This window comes from Colossoma macropomum, unplaced genomic scaffold, assembly GCF_904425465.1.
Source record: "Colossoma macropomum unplaced genomic scaffold, Colossoma_macropomum, whole genome shotgun sequence".
Classification (NCBI taxonomy): Eukaryota; Metazoa; Chordata; class Actinopteri; order Characiformes; family Serrasalmidae; genus Colossoma; species Colossoma macropomum.
Genome location: NW_023494796.1, coordinates 31,973,123 through 31,995,537, shown reverse-complemented (window position 1 = coordinate 31,995,537; position 22,415 = coordinate 31,973,123). Strand labels below are relative to the sequence as shown.

Sequence of the window (22,415 nt, the reverse complement as noted above, 5' to 3'; positions counted from 1 at the left end):
CACTTTAATTATGGAACAATGACATTTATCAAAACTATCTACTATGTATAGAGACTGATCTCCACAACATTAGGGGGCAGCCTGCATTCTGATGCGACAAGTTTAATGCAATGCAATGGACAATCGAGAGCACTGCAGTCACCAAGTTTAAAGAGGAGAGTCGAGCTAGTAGCACAGTTTCTGCTCTGCTAGCAATAGGAACAGATAGTGACTTCCAAAAACTCTGGAAGCTCACGGATGACAACTACCGACGCCCAGAGTGTCCACGGAAGTGGCCCGGCAAAGTGACGGCGCCTGGATCAGATGCTGACTGGTCACTACAAGGAATTGTATTTTGGTGTACTGATGATGGAAAATGATGTAAAGAGCCTAATCGCACTGAAGAACATTCTCAGCTCTGAAACACACAGATAATCTGATAACTGCAGAAAATCAGATTTTGTCAGTAATCCGATCAACACGTTTACATGCACTTGAGTAATCAGATAATGGGGAAACTCCAGGTCTACATGAGTCAGACAGTAATCAGATTTCTTTTTTTTTTTAAACATTGAGTCACTTTACCTGAAAATATGAACATACATCATTTAGAAGATGAAGAATATGTAAATCCTTTATTTCACGTGTGGTTTTAGTACCTCTCCAAAAGCGTTCCGCTGCGTCTCACGGCAACGCCGCTTGCTTATTTCAGGCACCGCTGTCTCTCAGGATTCTCAGTTCTCAGACTGAGAAATCCGAAAGAAGTCAGAGTAAGAGTTTACGTGCACTGAGAAATCTGATTACTGAGCTAAAATCCAGCTCTCTTTATCAGATTTCTTAATCAGATTTCTAGATCGGAGTATGGTGTTTACATGACAATTCAAATAACCGCATAACTGCAGAAATCTGATTATGATCGGATTATTGAGTGCATGTAAACACACTCACTAAAGCGGACCTGGCGTCTGTTTGTCATCGCTATGGATTTCCCGAAGAGGAGACGAGTGCAGAGCTGTTCCTCTTCAGCGCTGTGCCACCAGAAGAAACCAGCTTCCATCAACATTTAGCACTTTTTAAAGCGTCAGATCTGGAAGACAGCCTAGTGAACATCAGTAACCTCTTCAAATCGCTCCATCAGGCAAAAGGAACTGTTCTTGTTTGCGTCATTTGAAAAGTTACATGAGGTCCAGAGGGCGCCGTCTTCCACTTCACTAAGGTAGAACATTGTTTGCACGTTGAGAAATATGGGTTATTTGCTAAATATAGGTTTTATACTTGACTTGAGATGGCTGGCCCCTCACCGACATAAGTCTCAAACATCGCCCATGCATGCAATGCATCAATATATATAAAACCCCAAGGAAAAAAAAGCCAAAAATAGGTTTAACCTCTTATTCTCCAGGGTATATTTTGGTTTTTCCATCTGAATTTCCATGACCAAATCGTAAGGCAAATTATTCAGTAACTGCATGAAATAAATGTACATTTTTATTTTATTTATTATTTTTTAAAACTCCCCTCAGATTAACAGAACGTGTTTTATGATCATAATCATATCACTATATGCTTACAATTTACTGCTGAAAGCCAAAAATCTTAGACGCTCTTTGTATTATTTTATATAAATAATGTTTACAGAGCAGATCACTGAAGAGACGCCATCTGTTTATAGTTTATAGCCCAGATTTGTGGAAAAATGGGTCGACTTTCAGTAGACAAATAAACTGTGAGTTCAGCTTCTTTTATTATAAGGGTTTAAAATGACATCACCCATCTATTTGACTGGACAGAAGACAGTTACAGCTCTCATATGACCCCCACCTTTAGAATGTAGCTTATGAAATATGAAAGTTATGAAGAATATGACAAAGTGTGTTTTGGAACCACCGGTGGTCCAAACACTCCATTCCAAGAGGAATTTCTTCCTCTTACTCCTAGGGAGTTCTTCCTTGCCACTGTCGCCATTGCTGACGCTCATTGGGGCTCAGACCCGGATTTTTTGTAAAGCTGCTTTGTGACAACACCTGCTGTAAAAAGCGCTACATAAATAAACTTTGACTTGACTTGACTAATTACTGTTGAAGGTAAGCTAATGGGGTGAGCCAGTAAACCTAATGAAGCCCTGAACATTTAACCCTCTTTCTGTAAACTCAAAGTAATTAACCAAATAACACCAAAGTTTCTCAATGAACAACTTACCTAGTAATGTTCTTTATTAATGCAATTATTTGTATGATCACCACAGTATCAGCGCTCTCACTTCAGTAAGGATCACGTCTTTCCATCCCTGGTTACAGTAGGGAAAACTCCAAACCGTGCAGGCAGGAGGGCTCCAACCACTGGTGCCGAATAAAGAACAGACTTGAAGCAGTGTCCCTTTACACAAGTCTGACAAAAAATGGACTGAAATAAAACAATATGCAGTTCTTTTCCTTTTAGATCTGCACGCATGGAGCTTTTTTGCTCCCCTCTAACCACTTTTGACAGGTTTCACCAAAGCCCAGAACACTCTAGGCCTGCAGACCGAGGCACATTCATTCATCACAATGAAGCTCGCACTGTCTTACACTCCCTTACCTCCAGAACAAGGAGCTGAGCCGTGGCTCTACGCAGAAAGAGCGATGCTGAAGTCATGTTGCTGTCCTCCCGGTTCCCATGAGGAGCCTGAAAACTCTGCAGCATGTCAACATGTCTTAAATACTCGTTCACCGCTCCACTGGCCATGTTTGAGAAAGTGCTACCACACGCACCCGGCCAATCGGGCGAAGAAAGGGCACTCAGAGACCTTCCCACTCCAGCCAGTGGGAGCTGTAGTTACGTCCTTACAAAGTTGGATTTAAAGTGGGTTTAAACAGAGACAAGGAGTTTCAGTTAACATGAGCACTACAGTAGGGAAAACTCAGACAGACAGGAGTACTCCAACCAGGGGGCGCGAAAAAGACCAGAGGGGAGGGTCAGCAGTTCCAAACTCACAAGGGTCACCATCGCCAGCGACATGGCACTACAAGAAGGCTCACCAGCGCCTTTTCTTTCTCAGATGACTGAAGAAGGTAGGGATGTCTCAAATAGTGACCACCAACTTCTTCAGTGTTGTAAAGGTGGTGAAGACGGCTCAGTGAATCACCTGCACACAACTCCTTACAATGCAAGACATTTACCGTGGACGGAGCCTCAGTAAGACCGCCCACATGCTGAAAGACAGCGGTCACCCTGCACACACACTGAACAGAACAGGACAATCAGTACTCAAACCACAAAGTTCACAAACAGCTTCTATTCCCAAGCCAGATGGCTTAATGTACACCAAGTCACTCACTTGAGTAATCACAACTTGCATGTCACTGCTGTCAGAACAAAACCTCGTATCTCCAAAATGGTAACTTTACAGGAGAAGGAAAAAACATACTCTACTTTTAATGGAAGTCAATGGAACCAGACGTTTTGTCCAAGTAATTTTGGGGTGTTTCTTTAGACCATTCATCATGAAATTTACACAGTATGTAAAAGGCAACAGACCTTTTCGAATTATGCCAAAAACTGAAAAATGGTGATACGAGGTTTTGTTCCGACAGCAGCGACATACTATTTCATTCTGCACCAGTTATCAGGCACACGGTTACACTTACACACTTACTAGGCCATGGCTGATATCTAAAGGTAACTAGAATGATACTTTCTAGTTAAAAAAGTGTGATTATTGATAACATCACACCCCCCACCCCCCAAAACAAATACAGGTGGTCTGCAACAGCTTTAACCTACTTTCTATTAGTTTATATGCTCTTTAATACTATTTTAATGAAAATCTTTAATAAAACTGACAGATTACATAATATGTTACTGAGTAGCCCAACATCACTTGAGAACGACTTCATCTGTCATTATAATAAGTTTAGTTTCTGCAAAGGTACGTGCTGATAGCGCCTCCTGCTGGAGAAACTTCACACTGCAAGCGCTTTCCAAAGCCATGTCTGTGCACGTTTCACATTTAAAACAAGGCATTTTCTGTCGTTACAGCGTGTTTTCATAATTCAACAAACCACCAAGACATTTAATCTGTACAGAAAACACCACATTTTACTCAGTAAATCACACAGCAGACACAGTGGGGCGTTTAACTTTAAAGGACACATTATTACTCAATGTTTAAAGAGTAAAAGTGAATAAAACATTACGTGTACATTTTATTTAATATTATTTATTTCCCTTTTCTGAGAACACCAGCTGTAGACAAGGATTAGAGGAACTTTCTCTCCAGGTTAGAGTTAACTTAGCTGCTCTATGCAAACGTCCGGTCATTTTGGCTAACTTTTTTACTGCAGCAAACCATTTTAAGGCCAGTTGAAGTTCCACAGCATGTCAGCATTCATTTTCGATTACATTCACATAATTTAGGGACAATCTGTGCAGTAAAGCCAGCATTACAGAGTGTAGCAGAGAGAAATGACACAGGCAGTTTCTTAATAAACCTGTCTCTGTGAAACTGACTTCTGGTGAAGATTCCCAAAGCATGTTCCAAGCTGTTTAACGGTAAACTGATCCTCTCCGATTCCCTCCGAGTTCTTTTACCAAAACGGTTCTATATAGCACCAAACAGTGTTCTGCTACTGCTATGATGTTGAGCTTGTAACAATAGAAGAACCCTTGGTGCTATATAGAACCCTTCTGTGTATACCAGAACGTCTCATTGTTCTAATGAGGAGCCTCTACACTAATCAAGCCACACTCACGTCTACCATCACCACACTTCAGCCTGTGTGCTGAACATATAACGAGAGCAGCAGGACTGAAGGGAGATGATCGAGGATTCAAGATTGGTGGAGGAAACATCAGCAACCTTCGATATGTGGGCAAAGCGACACTCACAGTGGAGAAACTAGGAAGACTCAAACAGAGTTAAAGAATAGAGTGAAAAGGCGGAACTTCAGCTCATTATGAAGGGAACGAAGGTTTTGACAACAGAAAAGACCCTAACTGCACCACTAAAAGTGAAGGTGGAGATGGTGGACAGCTTTTGTTTACTTGGGTCAACAACAGAGGATCCAGCCCTTAAGAAGTACGACACAGATCACTCAAGAGAACAAGAATGAAGCTCGAAAAGATCTTCAGTCGTAACAATTTGTCTCTACAAAGATCAGAACTGTCCAGGCTGTGGTTTTATCTGTGCCTCTTTATGGGCGTGGAAGTTGGACAATAAACAAAAAAGACAGGAATAATAAAGATGCCTTTGAACTTTGGTGTTGGCAAAGACTTTTGAGAGAACCTTGGATGGCAAAGGAATGGATTCTTGACCGAATCGAGCCTCACCCTTCGCTCAAAAACAGAGAACCAAACTGAAGCTCTTATATATGGATATAATATGAGAAGAACCAATTCAGTGGAAAAAACAATGAATGGAAAGGCTGAAGGTAAAAGAGGACGACCAGCTACAAGATGGATGGATACAATCGAAGGAATCATGAACCAGCCAATCAGAAGGCCTGAAAACTCAAACAGAAGACAGGACATTCTGGAGAAACTATCAGTCTGGTCACCAAGGGTCAGAACCAAGTTGATGGCACTTAATAAATAATAACAGATCATCTTCAAAGCTGTTTTAAATAGCGCCCAAATGATAAACCGGTTGGCCGATAGAATTAATGGCTTTGTCACGTACAAACAATATTAAATTATACTGGCCAACGTTAAGAATTAGGCTGTAACTTTAAATTGAACAGCGTTTGTCTTTCTTGAGAAAGTAGAGAGGAACTGCTTTATTAGAACTGTATTATATGTAAACAATAAGGATGCAGGTCCTTCAGTACTGAAACCATTAGACGATATATCCACTGAAGTGCTGCTTTATTACTAAACCCCATTTCTGTTTATCATCTAAGAACATAAGAAGGACATTCCAGGAAGAACTTATTGTTTTTTTATTTATTTATTTATCAAGCTCTACATCTCTGCATCTCTCCGACATTCCGAACAAATGAGAAACGCATTAGACGTAATGACTGGCTGATTCTGAATGCACCATTTTCATCCACAAAATCTAGTCGCAGAGCATTTTCAATTCATTTCAATTCATCCTCGTTAGTGCAAAATAACTAAAAGTTACACAATACAGTAAAGTTAAACATCTTTCACTTTTTAGGGAATTTAAACTGCTTTTAAATAAGCTGAGCGCCCTGTTATTTAATTTTGCTGCCTTGTATTTCTTCAGTGATTTTAAACTTCTGTAATTGTAACTGAAATATTCTTTTTATTTGCATTTTACTGTCTTGCTGGACATTTTAGCTCATTAAAATCAGTATCAGAATTGGTCACAAAACTTATTTTATTCTGGCTCTGGTTTAGAACACAAAAGCACTATTTAGAACATGTTTAGAGCAGAGGTTCTCTGTCTTTTCCACCTCAGAGCCCACCTACTTATCATTATAAAGGCCCTCAGGAAATTAAAACTCAACTTTTTTGCTTAAAAATGTCATTTTTGGGCAATTTTCCAACACAGCGATGTTTTAGTTTGGATTAGGATAACATTTTGTACCAGGTCGAATTGTGGCAAATTAAGTGAAATGTTTCGGTAACACTTTCTATGAATGTCGCATTTGTAAGCATCAATAAACACATTTATAACATATTATAATGTATTCATAAGGCATTATAAACGTGGTTATAAATATTTATAAAAATGAATTACACTGAATTACACTTTATAGCCATGTTTATTATATATTATGAATTGTTAATATAATGCATTATAAATAGTGTTAATAACATGTTATAATGTCCGTGCCAAAGAAGTCAGTCCCAGCTTGGAGAGTGTAAAGTAAAAACAAATACCAAGCTAACGGTGGTGAACATTACCTTTCCCACATTGGGTAAAACACTGATGGCAGCTCTAGTTTAAACTCTGACATTTGAAGCCTGTAATGTGCTTTACTGTGAATGTTTTAGTGTTTCAGTAAATCCTTCAGCAAATACTTCAACTTGAAGCCTCACTCTGAACACTGGAGGAGGCTTTAGTACAGTACGCTTCACTTTACTTAGAGCGGACAAATACGACTTATGAGCTCTTATAATTTGTTATGATCAGTACTTATAACGTATTATGTTAACAATTCATAATGCATAATAAACATGGCTATAACGTATAATGCATTTTTATAAATATTTATAGCTATGTTTATAATGCCTTATGAATGCATTATAACATGTTATGAATGTGTTTATAGATGCTTACAAAGGTGACATTCATAGAAAGTGTTACCAATGTTTCTGCAGTGCATTTATTTTACACCTTTTTGCGCGACGAAGTGTATTTTGCTTCCAAGGTGAAAAAACAGTTGCTGCTTTGTGCACTTTTTACACTGTTTCCTGTCTGTAAACATTTTATATTTCACTCTTATGTTTAAGTCAATTATTCTTTCATTTATTTTCACGATGAACTGCAATTGATGGCCCACTATGAACAACTGGCTCCCCCTCAGTAACAACCTGAGGACCCTCGGAGCTGCTTTGTGGCCCGGCGGTTGAGAAGCCCCGCTTTAGAGTACATTTAATAGACTGATTCAGGGTTTAAGAACAGCTTTTATGGCAACAGCTTTCCCTTAAAGAGAGCTAACAGTGTTTCTCTTTGGCCCTTTAATGTGTCATCTCTCAGCATTAATGAGACATTGATAGGCCTGAAAAGACTGCAAGGGTAAACGAACTGATGGGAGATGACAAAACACAGGATAACAAAAGCGAATCTGACAGGCCGGACGTTCTGACATTTTGGAGTCTAATTGCAGAGTATAGATCCGGCGCGCGGCGACCGGGCAGCGTACCGCGACGGAGCAGGAAGACGGGGACGGACACCCGCAATAAGAGCAATCACTGAAGTGCTAAATGCGCTAGCGGCTCATTAAAATACCTCCGCACTTCCAAAATGCCACTTTCAATTTTCCGAGGCGATCTGCGCAGCGGATGGGACGATAAACACAATTAAAAAATCAATCAAACTTAATCAATCAATCTGATACAGGATTTAGGGCAATTAACCTGCTCCCCCGGCGGGTCCGATCACACCTGTCACAAAAGCCAGGTGAGCAGGTAGGAGTATGTGGGTTCGGGTGTGCAGGGCAGCAGCATCAGGGCTGATGACAGGTTTCGTCTCAGTTCATCATCAGAACTCACATCGTTTAATGGAGTCAGCAGAGCATTCCGCCCCCCCGCAGACAGAGTTCATCATCTAACATTCATTTGCGATAGGTGCTACTGCGCTGTAGTGTCAAGCAGAGATTGGGACTTGAGTCAGCGACTCACTTGAGTCGTTGACCTCACGCACTGCTTGCGCTTTATTGATTCGATGTGCGACTCAGAAGCACTTAACCGATGCACGACTCGCCTCAGGCATGCTTAACTGATTCACGACTCAGTTCTGACTCAATTCTTAACTGACTCATGACGCAACTTGGGATTAACTGACTCAACTCCACTCAGACCTACACTTAACTGACTCCTGAATCGACTTGGACTCAGGCTTAGCTGACTTATTCCTAGACTCGGGCTTAGGCAACTCATGATGACTCAGGCTTAACTGACTCAGGACTCAACTCGGACCGAAGATTTTTCTTTAATGAGAGGTTTTGTACTTAAAGCCGCATCAAATCTGACTGCTGTACCTGAAAACAAGACAGAAATCCTCAAGACTCGAATCCCAGAGACTTGACTCAGATTCGAATTTCAGAGCTTTGAGACTCAAGTGAGACATGCACCTCAGAGACTCCAGATTTGCCTTGGAGACTCGATTCAGACTCACATCTTAGACTCGAGACTCAACTCTGACTCTCAGCTCAGAGACTTGAGACTTAACTCAGACTCACACCTCTGAGACTTGAGACATATCTGAATCTCAAGACTCAACTTGGACTTGCACCTCAGAGTCAAGACCCGACTCAGACTCAAATCGCAGAGACTTGAGACCTGACTCACACTCGCACCTCAGAGAGTCAAGATTTAACTCAGACTCGAATCCCTAAGACTCGTGACATAACTCTGACACGCACCTCAGAGACTCGAGGCTCGACTCAGACTTGCACCTCAGGGACTTAAGACTCGACTCTGACTCACAACTCTGAGCGTCAAGACTCAACTCAGACTTTCACCTCAGGGACTGAGAACTCAACCCAGACTCACACCTCAGAGACTCAAGACTCGACTCTGACTCGCACCTCAGAGACTCGAGCCTCGCCTCAGACTTGCAAGAAGTGACATGTGAACATCTCTGGCGTCTGGAGTCCATTCAGGGTACTGCAGTAAGACCGAGGCACTGCAGTCTGAGGGATCAGAGGAGGAAACGGTGGCTTATACCGAGCCAGCTCTGCCCTCGCGCCACACGCGTTCGAGCAAAATGTAGATTTATTCTCGACGCAGATGGGATTACAGATGGGATTACAGATGGGATAAGCATTCCGAGTGTTTTCTTGAATTGCTGGGTTTCCCGGATCAAGACCTGAATAAAATGAGCCTCCTGTGTGAAGCTGGTAATAAGCTCATCTTAGCAGGAAGTGCACATTTATATTAAATCACTCAGTAGGCGCTCTTATCCGGAGCAAACAGCGCAAGGCAACGTGATAAAAGTACATGGAGAATCTGAAAGGAGTCATAACTGAAAATGAGAACATCTAGCTTGATCAAACGAAAATGCAAAGGCAAATAAAGTCTAAATTTCCCAGAGAACATCACAGTTTGTCCTTTAAAACGACCAGAAGTCCTGAGCAGCGGCTGCATTTACCCTCAGAGGCTGAGCGCTGTTACTTGTGTTCTGCTATACTGTTCAAACATAATTATGTATTTATTAGTGATGGTCAAAAATCACTCTTTCACGTTTTGTTTGGCCATAAAAAAACAAAGCTAGAGCGACAACAAAGTGCCAAAAACGCTCATCCCAGATGCGTTCAAACAGTTTGAGCAGCTGCAGATCAACGATCGAAATGTCGGCCGTGTGGAACCATTTCACAGGTTCTAAGAGGGTCAATAGACAAGCGAGTTGTAATCGCTGTTCATGTCAAGGACGAAAAGAAGGTACGGCACCCAACAACGTCCCCACTACACGTCTGACACCAGCGGGAGTTCAGTGCCGTTCTCAGTTGTTGAGGACGTTGGACTTGTGGCACATACTGTAGCCAAAGTGCTGTAACCATTTTGGTAAGTTTGTTTTGTGTAAATTGCTTTTATTGTCAGCTTTTCAAATGCAAAAGCATCATGAATTTCAGTTTCGACCATGGATTTTAATTTGGATGCATCACTATACTTAACAATATAGAAAGTACAGCTAAAACAGTTCGGCATTATTGATAAAGTCAACTATAAAAACTTGTCAACAAATATTTCCATTGTCGGCAGCAATTCACTTCATCATTTTTAGCCATTACTAAAGACTTAAGCTCAAAATTACGAGCAGGCTTAAGATAGATGCGTGAAACAAAGTGACGCATACTGTTGTCCGTCGTACCTACGAAAAAGAACAACTACAGCTAGAAGATGAAAAAGAAATGAAGTGTGCGAATTTTTACTTAAACTGAAGAACAAACATCGGCTCTCCACCACGTTCTCTTCCACCAGCTCAACAGAAACCATGCTGGTGTCGAGGATCAGACTCGCTTTATTCGTTTAATTTCAGCTTGTTTTTAAAAGTCCTCTCTATATTGACCTCGATATCTGCCTTCCTCACCTCGCGCTCACCATTCACCTCAAACTCAGCCTCACAGCTGACCAGGGGTCAGGAGGTATGATGCTGCAACCACTGCTATCTCGCCAACAGCTTATAGCTGAAGGTTTCCAGGTGGAACCTGCGCTTGTGACATTTGGATCTGCATTACGTTCCTCAGTCTTTCTACGTTACGCATTTTGTGTGTGACTGCATGCACCGAATCGTGACTGTCTGGGACAAATACATGTACCGTTACACCCCTAATTCAGATTATTAATTATTATAAGATTAGATTTTATCTATTACTTACGGCTTATGCTCAGAATTATGAGCAGGCTTAAGACAGATGCATGAAACAAAGTGACGTTTTTTTCAGGGAGGTTTCAGTTACAGCTCTGAAAGTCAACTGAATCAATGAAAGTCTGTAGTGAATTGTAGCTACGGCTATTAAACTGGTTTTAAAGCGAAACCTTAAGCAGTGTTGGCAGACGGTGCTCGCAAGAGACCTATGGAAAAATCAACAAGCAACAAGCTAACAAAAGCAACAGTAAAGTGGAAAGACACAGTTCCACTCAAGAGCCTACCACTGCAATACAAATCCACAAGCTATATAAACAAGTGAAAGGCTACACTCACAGAGGACTAGGAATCACTGACTGTATATATGATGTACACGACATGGTCAAAAGTATGTGGAAACCCATCCTAATTATTAAGCTCAGGTGTTTAAAATCAACACTGGCAGACTTTAAACATGGCACTGTCATAGGATGCCACCTCTGCCTCTGGTCAGTTTGTGAGATTTCTGCCCTGCTAGATCTGCCCCTGACAACTGTAAGTGCTATTATTGTGAATTGTAAGCAGCTAGAAGCAACAACAAGACAAGAACTGTTCATCAGGAGCTTCATGAAATGGGTTTCCATAGCTGAACAGCTGCACACAAGCCTAAGATCACTATGCGCAATGCCAAGCGTCGGCTGGAGTGGTGTAAAGTGCCACCGCTGGACTCTGGAGCAGTGGAACCGTGTTCTCTGGAGTGATGAATCAGCTTCTCTATCTGTCAGTCTGATGATGAATCTGGGTTTGGAGGATGCCAGGAGAACAATGCCTACCAGATTGTACTGTGCCAGCAGTAAAGTTTGGTGGAGGAGGGATGATGAGCTGGGCTGTTGTTCAGGGTTTGGGCACTCAGTTCCAGTGAAGGGTGATGTTGATGCTACAGCACAAAGACATTTTACCCAGTTATCTGCTTCCAGCTTTGTGGCTAGAATAAAGGCTCGTTTATAGGATTGTTGGTCATGGTGATAAAATAAAATGATAACTAAAATGCGTTTTGAATGTGTTTATAGTTTCTTACAGACATGTTATTCATTGAAGGTGTCACCAGATCCTTCTGTAGGGTTAGACTGAGCAAATACAACAAATGTAAGTAATTATTACTAACTACACATTAATTGCAATTATATATTTTAATGATTTGGCAGCCCCAGTTTTTACAGATACTAGTTTACAAACTCACTACAGCTTTTTTTTGATCCATATGTCATTACTAGGTCATTAAAACCTTTGCAAAGAATTAAAAAGCCTTTGTTGAATAAAATAGACTGTAGACCCTCCCAAAAAAATGAAAAAATGAAAAATCTTGGCATTAATATTTATGCTACGTCTGTGCTAATTAAGCTGCTATTTTGAAGCCTCTATAATTATGCTAACCTGCAGTAAGCTCTCAACGAGTTCCATAAACGCACCGTGCAAAAAAACTCACGGCCTGCCGTACAACCAGTGGGTTTAATCACGGACAGCTCTGGATGTGTGTTTTCTGCAGTGGCTCCCAGAGGGGCGAGCGAGCAACTCTCAAGCCGAGTTTGAGTGTAAATAGTGAGGGGACTGTCATTAGAACACCCCCTGTGTGTTTTCGACATGCCAAAAGCGACGCCAAGTGGGCCACTAAGTGGCAAGACAGGGACCCCCTCCAGAGCGACACACGCTGGGAGGAAGAAAAGACTGTGATGAAGTGACAAGGCAACAAATGAGGAGGTGAACGGAGCTGTCTTTAAGACCAGCCTGTCTCCTATACTGTCTGAGTGCGCATGGATATCAGACAAAAGAAGCCTCATCATCGTACGCTGCGGTTACCTGGTACCAGATGGAAGCATCGCTGCACATACTTTCAAAGATAAACATGGTTATTGGCTTAGACACGCAGCTCTGTGAAAAAAAATCTCTATTTTTGCATATCTGTCACAATTAAAGTGAACATTTTTGCATAATCACAGCAAGTTACTATATGAAATGGTTATGAATTCACTGCCTGATGATTGAGACACTGTTTTAGGATAGTTTTGAGAAGATCATGACCTTAAAATCCATTCATGGTGGAGGGATACATGCAGGGCGCTGTGAGGCAAAATAGTCCCCAAAGAAAACTTTAGATTTTCCACTATTTTCCCATCATCAACATTCCATATAAACTCAGAAGACTCGTGTAGGTTCACTGGTGGTTCTGGATAGTAAATAAAATGTCTATATCTGTGTTGTAGTCATGGCGACTCCTGGTTCCTATCACCACCACTGTAAGAACATCTGAACCATTTCAGCCCAAACCACTCTCGATGACTTTGTTTATATTTTCTGCCTGAATTATGCAGGAATTCTGAACGATCAGGGGAATTCCCCTTTAATTTAGACTTTCAAGCAAAATTTAATATAAGACAACCTAAGTAAACCAAACTTCACCAGCTTACAGAAGAGACTGAGACATTTCCACAACAGTGACCCCTGAGTCTCTGCTCTGTTCCTGAAATAAGACCCGCTGTCTGTATAATTTCAAATGTCTGTCGCTCCGCAAAAAATCCACCAAATGAGCCCAACAAGTATAACCAGCCTAATCCCAAGACACAAAATGTTTAAATGACCATTAAACTAGGTTTGATTATTGCCAGCCCTGCTGAGTCTAAACATCACTTGCAGAGATCCTTTCCAGCCATGTGAAGCAGCTAAAAGGTCTCAACAGGCTTCAAACTATCCCACGATCAAAGGAAATTCCAGAAAAGCTGAGAAAGATGATGTTTGGTTGCAGTTGTTGCTGGTGGCACAACTAGTTATTCAGCTTTGGGTGATGAAATACAGGCATCAACATGTTAAAGCCAAGTGAAGGTTTCCTAGCATCCGCTTTTTATTTTGTCAAAAGTAAATCTGAAATGAAAAAGTTTGCTTTTCTAACGGAAAGAGGCACTAAAATCACATCTCAAGGTGCAGAACTACTCGCTGATACAGCCGTGTATAAAAGACGCAAACCATTTTGTGTGGAAGGCATCAAGTCACAGCACTGAAGGCTAAAATATTACTGAAGGTTAAAATATTAGAAAGAAGTATTAGTTTGGGCTGGTTTACTGATATGTGGTGTCTCTGAATAGAGAATAATAAAATCAGTAAATCTCAATTTTAATGTCATTTTATCAACAAGAAATCCAGCTCCTTATTCTAGATGTCTAGAGTCCAAAGCAATCAACGTCATACAGCATATCTCCAAGGCCTAATAATCAACAGCAGATGTATTTGGGTTTGACACTCCAAGCAGTATTTAGTACTGAATTAAGGAAATATTATCACCATTTAGTTTTAGGCAAATTTAGGCAAAGTTTTCTTTGGCTCAGTATGAATCGTAAAGCACTCAGTCGCACATGAACTTTTCAAACATAAAGGCCCAGTCCCATTTCTTATTGTTACCCCTACCCCTTGTTTTCGAGGGTCTCTTTCCCTCCTGGAACTGAGTTACAGGGTAGTGGTTGAAATCTTCCCTCTGAAATGGGACCCTGAAATAAAAAGAGCATTACTTCATTAACAGCTACCAGCGCTGCTCTGTAGGCGACCCTGCCAGTCTGCAGTGACAGCAGAGGAGGGTAAAGTTCAGCTCCTCACTGCTGGGCTTTAGATACATTTAGGGCATCATACGCCTTCAAAGAGGGGGGCAATTATTTATTATCACCCACCCCTAATTCTTCAGTGATATGAAGCTGAAGTCAGATATTCACCAGATTCTTGTTCATATTTTCCCGTTCCACCTTAAATGGAGCAGCAGTTCTGATGCCTGAGGCACCAGAATGCAACTGCTGCACCATTTAAGGTGGAACGGGACATTGATTTAGCTACCGAGACGTCAGCACTAGTGATTTTTAAGTTTGTTATGAAGAAAATGACCATAATACACTGAAACAACATTAAACTAAGATAATACGATGGTTATTATAGTTTTTTAACAGAGAAAATTCTCACATTTGTGTGTTTCTTTGGTCTCTTGTTCTCCATCTTGCCGGTTTTTCTTATTTTCTCATATCTCTCTGTTTGGAGTCTCTGAAAAACCTCCGTTTGGAGGGTCATGTAGCCCCAACACTTCACCCTACCCCTCTATCTCAACAAGAATCAGGACACCCTACACCTAGACGATAATGCACAAAACAGAGGGGTAGGGATGATTGGTAGAGGCGAGGGGTGAAACTGGATTGGGCCAGTGTCGTGATAAATTCACAAGCATATTATATTCACTGTACTTTTAAAAATAACTCTGTGTGACGTTACTACTGTAGGCCTGTGTGAATTTGATAACACCCCATGAGCAGCTTTGAAGGGTCTACCGTCCGGTCTGAGAAAACAGTCTCGGCGAAATACTGGAAGTGTCGAACGAAATCAAAGTGCAGCCCAACTAGCACGAACATACAAACGAAGTCTGATGCTGATCAACCATGTTTCTGTTTGTTTTTGCCCAACATGAGCAAACATGAAGGAGGAGAAGAGAGATACAGAGAGATACAGAGAGATACAGAGAGCGAGAGATGGTGAAAGGTTTCCGACTGAAGCCTGGGCTCGGTATTCAAATGAAGCCATGATGTATGCAGAAGTGTTGCCTCAAAGTCACTATGAAAATTAATTAAAATTCACACCTCCCCCTTCACAAGCATCGTGAGCCAGTATAATCACAATGCTGAAACAATTAATTACGGACCAGCTGAGAGGTTAAAAAAATAATAATAATACAGGTTGTTCTTTAGAGTGCTGCTTGAGCCAAACCTGATCGCATGTCAGATTTACTCATGTAGACGATGAGGGATAATTCGTAGTGCTGTTAATTTCCCAAACCCTTGACGGACGTGGCAGCGTTTGAGATGCAGTCGCTGCTGCGTGGGCGGTCGGAGGGGAACGCAGCAGCGAGTCTGCGGCTGGTTATTACTCACAGCGCCTGCCTTCGGGTTATTACTCTGGAATGGTGCATCATCGCACTGAGCTGAATGACATGTGTCATCAAGTGGCGGTGAAGACGAAAAACAGACATCCTGGCCCTTCACAGAAATGAGAGAGATGAAATTCTGATTTGGAAGCTCTACACTGGAAAACAGGAACTGATTTGATTCGAATATCATTTCCACATGAATAAAGTATTTTACCTCAGCACAACGTCAACTGAGTCACAAACTGTGTTAATGTAATGAGTTTTATTCATGTGGAAATGATGCACAAGTTTGGATCAAGTTCATATGAACTGTGAAGCAATGTAGCACTTTTTTAGTGTACGGTTCACAAAGACACCACTTCAACAGGCATGGTCACAACTACAGCCTAGCAACACCTTAGCAACCACCTGGGATACCATAAACAGAGCCTAGCAACACCCTAACAAACACCTTGGATACCATAACTATAGAACTACAGCCTAGCAACACCTTAGCAACCACCTGGGATACCATAAACAGAGCCTAGCAACACTCTAGCAAACACCTTCGATACCATAACTATAGAACTACAGCCTAGCAACACCTTAGCAACCACCTGGGATACCATAACTACAGGAATATAGCCTAGCAACACCTTAGCAACCACCTGGGATACCATAAACAGAGCCTAGCAACACGCTAGCAAACACCTTCAATACCATAACTATAGAACTACAGCCTAGCAACACCTTAGCAACTATCTGGGATACCATAACAACAGAAACACATCCTAGCAACACCCTAGCAACCACATAGAATGCCAGAACTACAGAACTGAGGATACCATAACTACAGAACTACAGGCTAGCAGCACATTAGCAACTACCTGGAATACCATAACTACAGAACTATAGCCTAGCAACACCTTAGCAACCACCTGGGATACCATAACTACAGCCTAGCAACGCCTTAGGAAAAAACAGCAACAGGCATCAATCTGAAGAATCATCTTCAACAGGTGAAGAACTATTTTTGCATGCAAGTGTTTCTTTGAACGTTCCTGGTTCTATATAGAACCACTGTCTTTAATGAAGAACCCTTACAGAACCGTCTCTTATAAGTGTATGCAAGTTATTATTGAATAAGTTAACGGCAACTATTAATACAACATGCATATCTAAAAGTGATTCCAAACTTAGGAACAGTAGTATAGACGTGTGTGTGTGTGTGTATAGGTGTGTGTGTGTAGGTGTGTGTGTGTGTGTGTGTGTGTGTGTATAGGTGTGTATAGGTGTGTGTGTGTGTGTGTGTGTGTGTGTGTATAGGTGTGTGTGTGTGTGTGTGTGTGTGTGTGTGTAGGTGTGTGTGTGTGTGTGTGTGTGTGTATAGGTGTGTGTGTGTGTGTGTGTGTGTATAGGTGTGTGTGTGTGTGTGTGTGTGTGTATAGGTGTGTGTGTGTGTGTGTGTGTGTAGGTGTGTGTGTGTGTGTGTGTAGGTGTGTATAGGTGTGTGTGTGTGTGTGTGTGTGTGTATAGGTGTGTGTGTGTGTGTGTGTGTGTGTATAGGTGTGTGTGTGTGTGTGTGTGTGTGTGTGTGTGTGTGTATAGGTGTGTGTGTGTGTGTGTGTGTGTGTGTGTGTATAGGTGTGTGTGTGTGTGTGTATAGGTGTGTGTGTGTAGGTGTGTGTGTGTGTGTGTGTGTATAGGTGTGTGTGTGTGTGTGTGTGTATAGGTGTGTGTGTGTAGGTGTGTGTGTGTGTGTGTATAGGTGTGTGTGTGTAGGTGTGTGTGTGTGTGTGTGTGTATAGGTGTGTGTGTGTGTGTGTGTGTATAGGTGTGTGTGTGTGTGTGTGTGTGTGTGTGTTGTGATAAGAAGGTTTTATTTGCAGTGCTGAGTGACCCAGTAAGTGTTGTTACACAGCGTGCTGCAGTCTCACTGCTGTGAGTAAATACCAGCTCGTAATATTAACAGAAAGACAGCGAGAGACACAGGAAAGTGAACTGAGCCGAGTCCAGACAACAACAACTCACCGAGGACCGGAACGCACAACGTACAGCACTGTGCAAAAGTCAGAGACCACACAAAACGACCACTGAGTACAAGCTTAGACATCTACAATCTCAGTACTGAAATAAAATCTGCAGACCCGCCAAAGTTCAGTCTTAGAAGCTGGTTGATCATTTTCTGAAGTAATCAAACACATTCAGTGGTGTTGAGGTCTGGACTCTGGGGTGGTCAGTCCATTGTTCAGCTTCTTTGTCTGATGTGTCCGTCTCCTTTTCTCAGTGAGGTTCTTCTTGAACAGTTACACATCCTTTCAGACCCACAGCGCTGAGCTGGTGGCCCACCAGGTCTTGCAGGTGGTTACAATTTTGAAATATATTTTAAATGTTTTTTAACTCCAGTTTTGGAAACTCTTGTTATTCCACCTGCCTTTCGCCTAATGCAAGTAGATTATATTTAATCTGCTCAAAAACATCTCCTGAGAAATTTTGAACCAGTACCTAATGACCGTTCTGGCTGGAAAATATAATAATAATAATTTTTAACTTTTTCACAGCACTAAACCGCGACTGGTTCTTTATTTGCTAATTAAAGGACAGACATTATTTTTATTATTATCAACCCAATACTGAAATTACGCACTAGCGAAAGGGCTTTCCCATTCTTTTTAACATTACCACACAAAGGAATCACTCAGAGGCCCCATTCCCGGCCACGGGGCAGACTTTCTAACGCTGCACTCCTTTGCCCCTGTAGACTGTTCTGAGTCAGAGAATCTGCTGGATGTGTAAACTATTAAAATAACTGCCGTGTCTGATTATAAAATGTATGGACTAAGTTATTCATATAGTCCTTTAATAGGAAAGGAGATGCTCTGCATACCTTCAGGGGGCGGAGGGCGCTGCCCACCTTAGTGCAGCAGCTCCTCTCGGCGATCTCGAGGTGACGGCCCCGGCGATGCAGGGTCTGGAGCTTAGCCTCCAGCTCCTGAAGATTCCTCCGATCTCTCAGAGAGAGAGGCCTGCCGTCCTCACACTGCGGAGAGGGGGGGAGAGAGAGAGAGAGAGAAGATGTTAAAGTCTGTGACCTGACCTCTGGCAATGCAAGTATGCTATTATTAGTCATGCCAGTAATGAAGTCTGCACTGATTTAAGAGAGAGAAAAATGATGAAATGAAGAAAAAATACTGATAGAATGAGTAAAGATGGAAGGAAATCAGGAAGGAAGGAAGGAAGGAAAGGCAGAAATGAATGAATGAATGAATGAATGAATGAATGAATGAATGAAATAAAGAAGAAAGAAAAGCAGAAATGAAGGAAGGAAGGAAGGAAGGATGGAAGGAAAGCAGAATTAAGGAAGGAAGGAAGGAAAGCAGTAAGAAAGGAAAGAAGAAAGGAAAGGAGGAAAGCAGGAATAAAGGAAGAAAGAAAGGAAGGAAGAAAGGAAAGGAAAGGAAAGGAAAGCAGGAATGAAGGGAGGAAAGGAGGAAAGCAGGAATGAAGAGAGGAAAGGAGGAAAGCAGGAATGAAGGAAGGGAAGCAGGAAGGAGGGAAAGCAGGAGTGAATGAAGGAAAGTAGAAAACATTGAAAGAAGGATGGAAAGCAGGACTGAAGGAATGAAAGCAAGAAGGAAAGAAAACAGGAAGGAAGAAAGGAAAGCAGGAAGGAAGGCAGAAAAGAAGGAAAGCAGGAATGAAGGAAGGATAGAAAGAGGGAAAGAAAAGCAGTAACCAAGGAAGGAAGGAAAGCAGGAATGAACAAAGAAAGAAAGTAGGCATGAATGAAGGAACGAAGGAGCAAAGTAAGACAGACAGACAGACAGACAGACAGACAGACAGACAGACAGACAGACCAGTCTCCACCAGCTCATTTCCATTAACCCTCAGAAGTCAGTCTTCACTGGCTGTAATGAAAGCATCCTGTAATTATTATTAATATTTCTGATATAAATACTATAATTAATGTCTCTCCTTTGAACACTCTGGCAGTGTGGAGTCTTTCAGTCGAGACTACATTTGTGTTCGAGAGCAGAGACGTATAGATCTTTATGATGTAATTTAATGTAAAGTTCCAGGTCAAACGCTCAGGTGGGAGGAACCTGAACAGGAAAGAACACTTTACAGTGTTGAGGACTGATCAGCTCTCTGTACTTATCAATACAACAGTATAATATATATTAATATACACTATCAATATACACTATCAATATAACACAGTCTTATTATCTTATTAAGTGAAGTGAGAGGTGGAGATTAAACCTGGTGATACAGAATGTAAATGGTGTATCATACATATATATATATATATATATATATATATATATATATGTGTGTGTGTGTGTGTGTGTATATATATATATATATATATATATATATATATATATATATATATATTCACAGCAGTAACTAGACTCCTGAGGGGCAGCCCGAGGTCACCCACCCCCACATACGTATGTGCAGACGCACCTGCACGGACCCCACCCCAGCACCCACGCACCTTGGCTTTGATCTTGTCTATCTGCTGCTCGACCTCCTCCACGTCCTCGGTGTTCTCCAGCCGCTCGTACAGGACGCTGCGCGTGCCTTTGATCAGGTTGAGGGGCAGCACGGACATGCCATAGGCCTGAGACAGCATTAAAGAACAGTTACACACCGCTTACAGGCAGGAGGGGATGCCCACACAGTGCCCACCCTCGCGCCGACCCCCCGCAGCGCGCACACAGTAACATATGCCTAGCCGTGCAGGGGAGCTAACTGCGCACATTAGCGTGTTTGGCCTTTGGGCCACGGCTTTTCAGAGAGGACAGCTTTTAAGCGCTGCTGCATTTGACGGCGCAGCACTCACTGGTGTGTGTGTGTGTGTGTGTGTGTGAGAGAGAGAGACTGTGTACTGTGGCGCGACCACAGACACACAGAGTAAGAGAGACAGAGAGAGGGAGTAAAAAAGAGAGAGCGAGGGGGAAAGACAGAGAGGGACACAGAGAGTACTGTGTGTCTATGTTTACTTCTGTGCAGCAACCATTTTGAGTGGAGATGGTAACTCCATCCTGCAGCTCAATGTACAGCCAAACAGCGCCCCCATGTGACAGCACTGTACCTGAGAGGCAGCCTAACACACACACACACACACACACACACACACACACACACGTACCCATGAACATGTACACACACACAGTGGTTTTTATAGAGTGGCTAGAACATGGAGACATATATACAGTATGTCCTGTCTGTATTATATATAAAAGCAGCTGTACACAGCAGTATGTGTATGTATGTATGTATATGTATATACACTTATATATCTGAGAAAACCTTGTATGTCCAAAATGATAACATACTTTAATTTTAATGTAAGTCAATGGAACCAGAATTTTTTCTGAGTCATTCTGAGTTTTTTCTTTTGGTCTGTATATTGTGAAATTTATATACAATGTAAAGGGCAACAGGCATTTTAAAATATTGACAAACACTGAAAAACGTTGTTCCTTCAATTGAAGCAAATTTATTCCGAGAAAAAAAATCTCTCATCAAGAATCAATTATTTTTAATAAAACTAATAATTAATTAATGGCACCCCTAGAAATTCTTAAAAATAAATGGCAACTGAAGCACTTTTTCCATGAATACCTCATTTTGTACAGTTGATCAGAGTGCCTAGGAACTATCAAACATAAATCCATGACTTCTTGTTTCACTGGGGTACATATATATGAGGATACACCGAGGTCAAATTCCTTTTTCATTACTGTTCAGCGTGTGAAAGACTAGAGAACACACAGTCTGAATAGGAAAGGTGTGTTAGCCGTCATAAATCAGGATTATAAAGAAAATAGCTCCCATCAGCTGGACCTGTGACAAACTTGCCTGGATGAGGAACCGAGTTTATTCTGCCCCCACACAGTGAGGAGGATCGAAAGAGAGGCTAAAACATCCCCCAGGATCACAGCTGGAGAGAAGTAGCATCCTGGGGTCACCGAGTCTCCAAAACTACCATCAGACTCCGCATCCATGCCAACAGATTATTTGGAGGGCATGACCGAAAGCCTTTCCTGTCATCTGACCACAAACAAAGGCACCTGGAGTGCTAAAAGCTACTGAGACTGGGACTGGAGCTGCGTTCTGTGGTCAGATAAAACTAAAACTAAGCTTCTGGCAACGAACACTCAAGTTGGTTTTGGTGTAAGAAGAAGGATGACCACACTGAGAGGAACCTGATGCCCAGTGTTAAGTCTGGTGCAAGATCTGTGATGTGGAGCTGTTTTCCCTCTAAAGACAGTGAGAACCTCGTTGGGGTACATGGCATCTGCTCTGAAGCTGACCCAGGAACGTCCATTTGGGATGTCTGGATGGCTGGGGATAGAAAAGTCTGGGTGGATGTTGGCAGGGTGCAAAGTGACCCTGAAGGGGGTCAAGAAGGTCCTAAGTTAGATATGAGTTGACGTGTAAGGCCTGGGGCTGCATGCTGATTTACTATTCACGTAAACAGGGCCGGCTGTAGCCTTTTGGGGGCCCTTAGCAGGATTTTTTGGGGGCTTCTCATTATGC

The 22,415-nt window shown here is 41.9% G+C and overlaps 1 protein-coding gene across 1 annotated transcript in view; it reads right to left on the bottom strand.

Annotated features, from left to right (window-relative positions):
- The window catches only part of lmbrd1 (LMBR1 domain containing 1), a 203,421-nt gene that overhangs the window by 63,887 nt on the left and 117,119 nt on the right, over positions 1-22,415 (bottom strand). Inside the window, exons 10-11 of the mRNA XM_036583441.1 lie at positions 20,365-20,490; positions 18,751-18,903 (exon numbers count right to left, since the gene is read on the bottom strand). Of these exons, the coding sequence (XP_036439334.1) occupies positions 18,751-18,903; positions 20,365-20,490 (279 nt within the window). The remainder of the gene's footprint in view (positions 1-18,750; positions 18,904-20,364; positions 20,491-22,415) is intronic.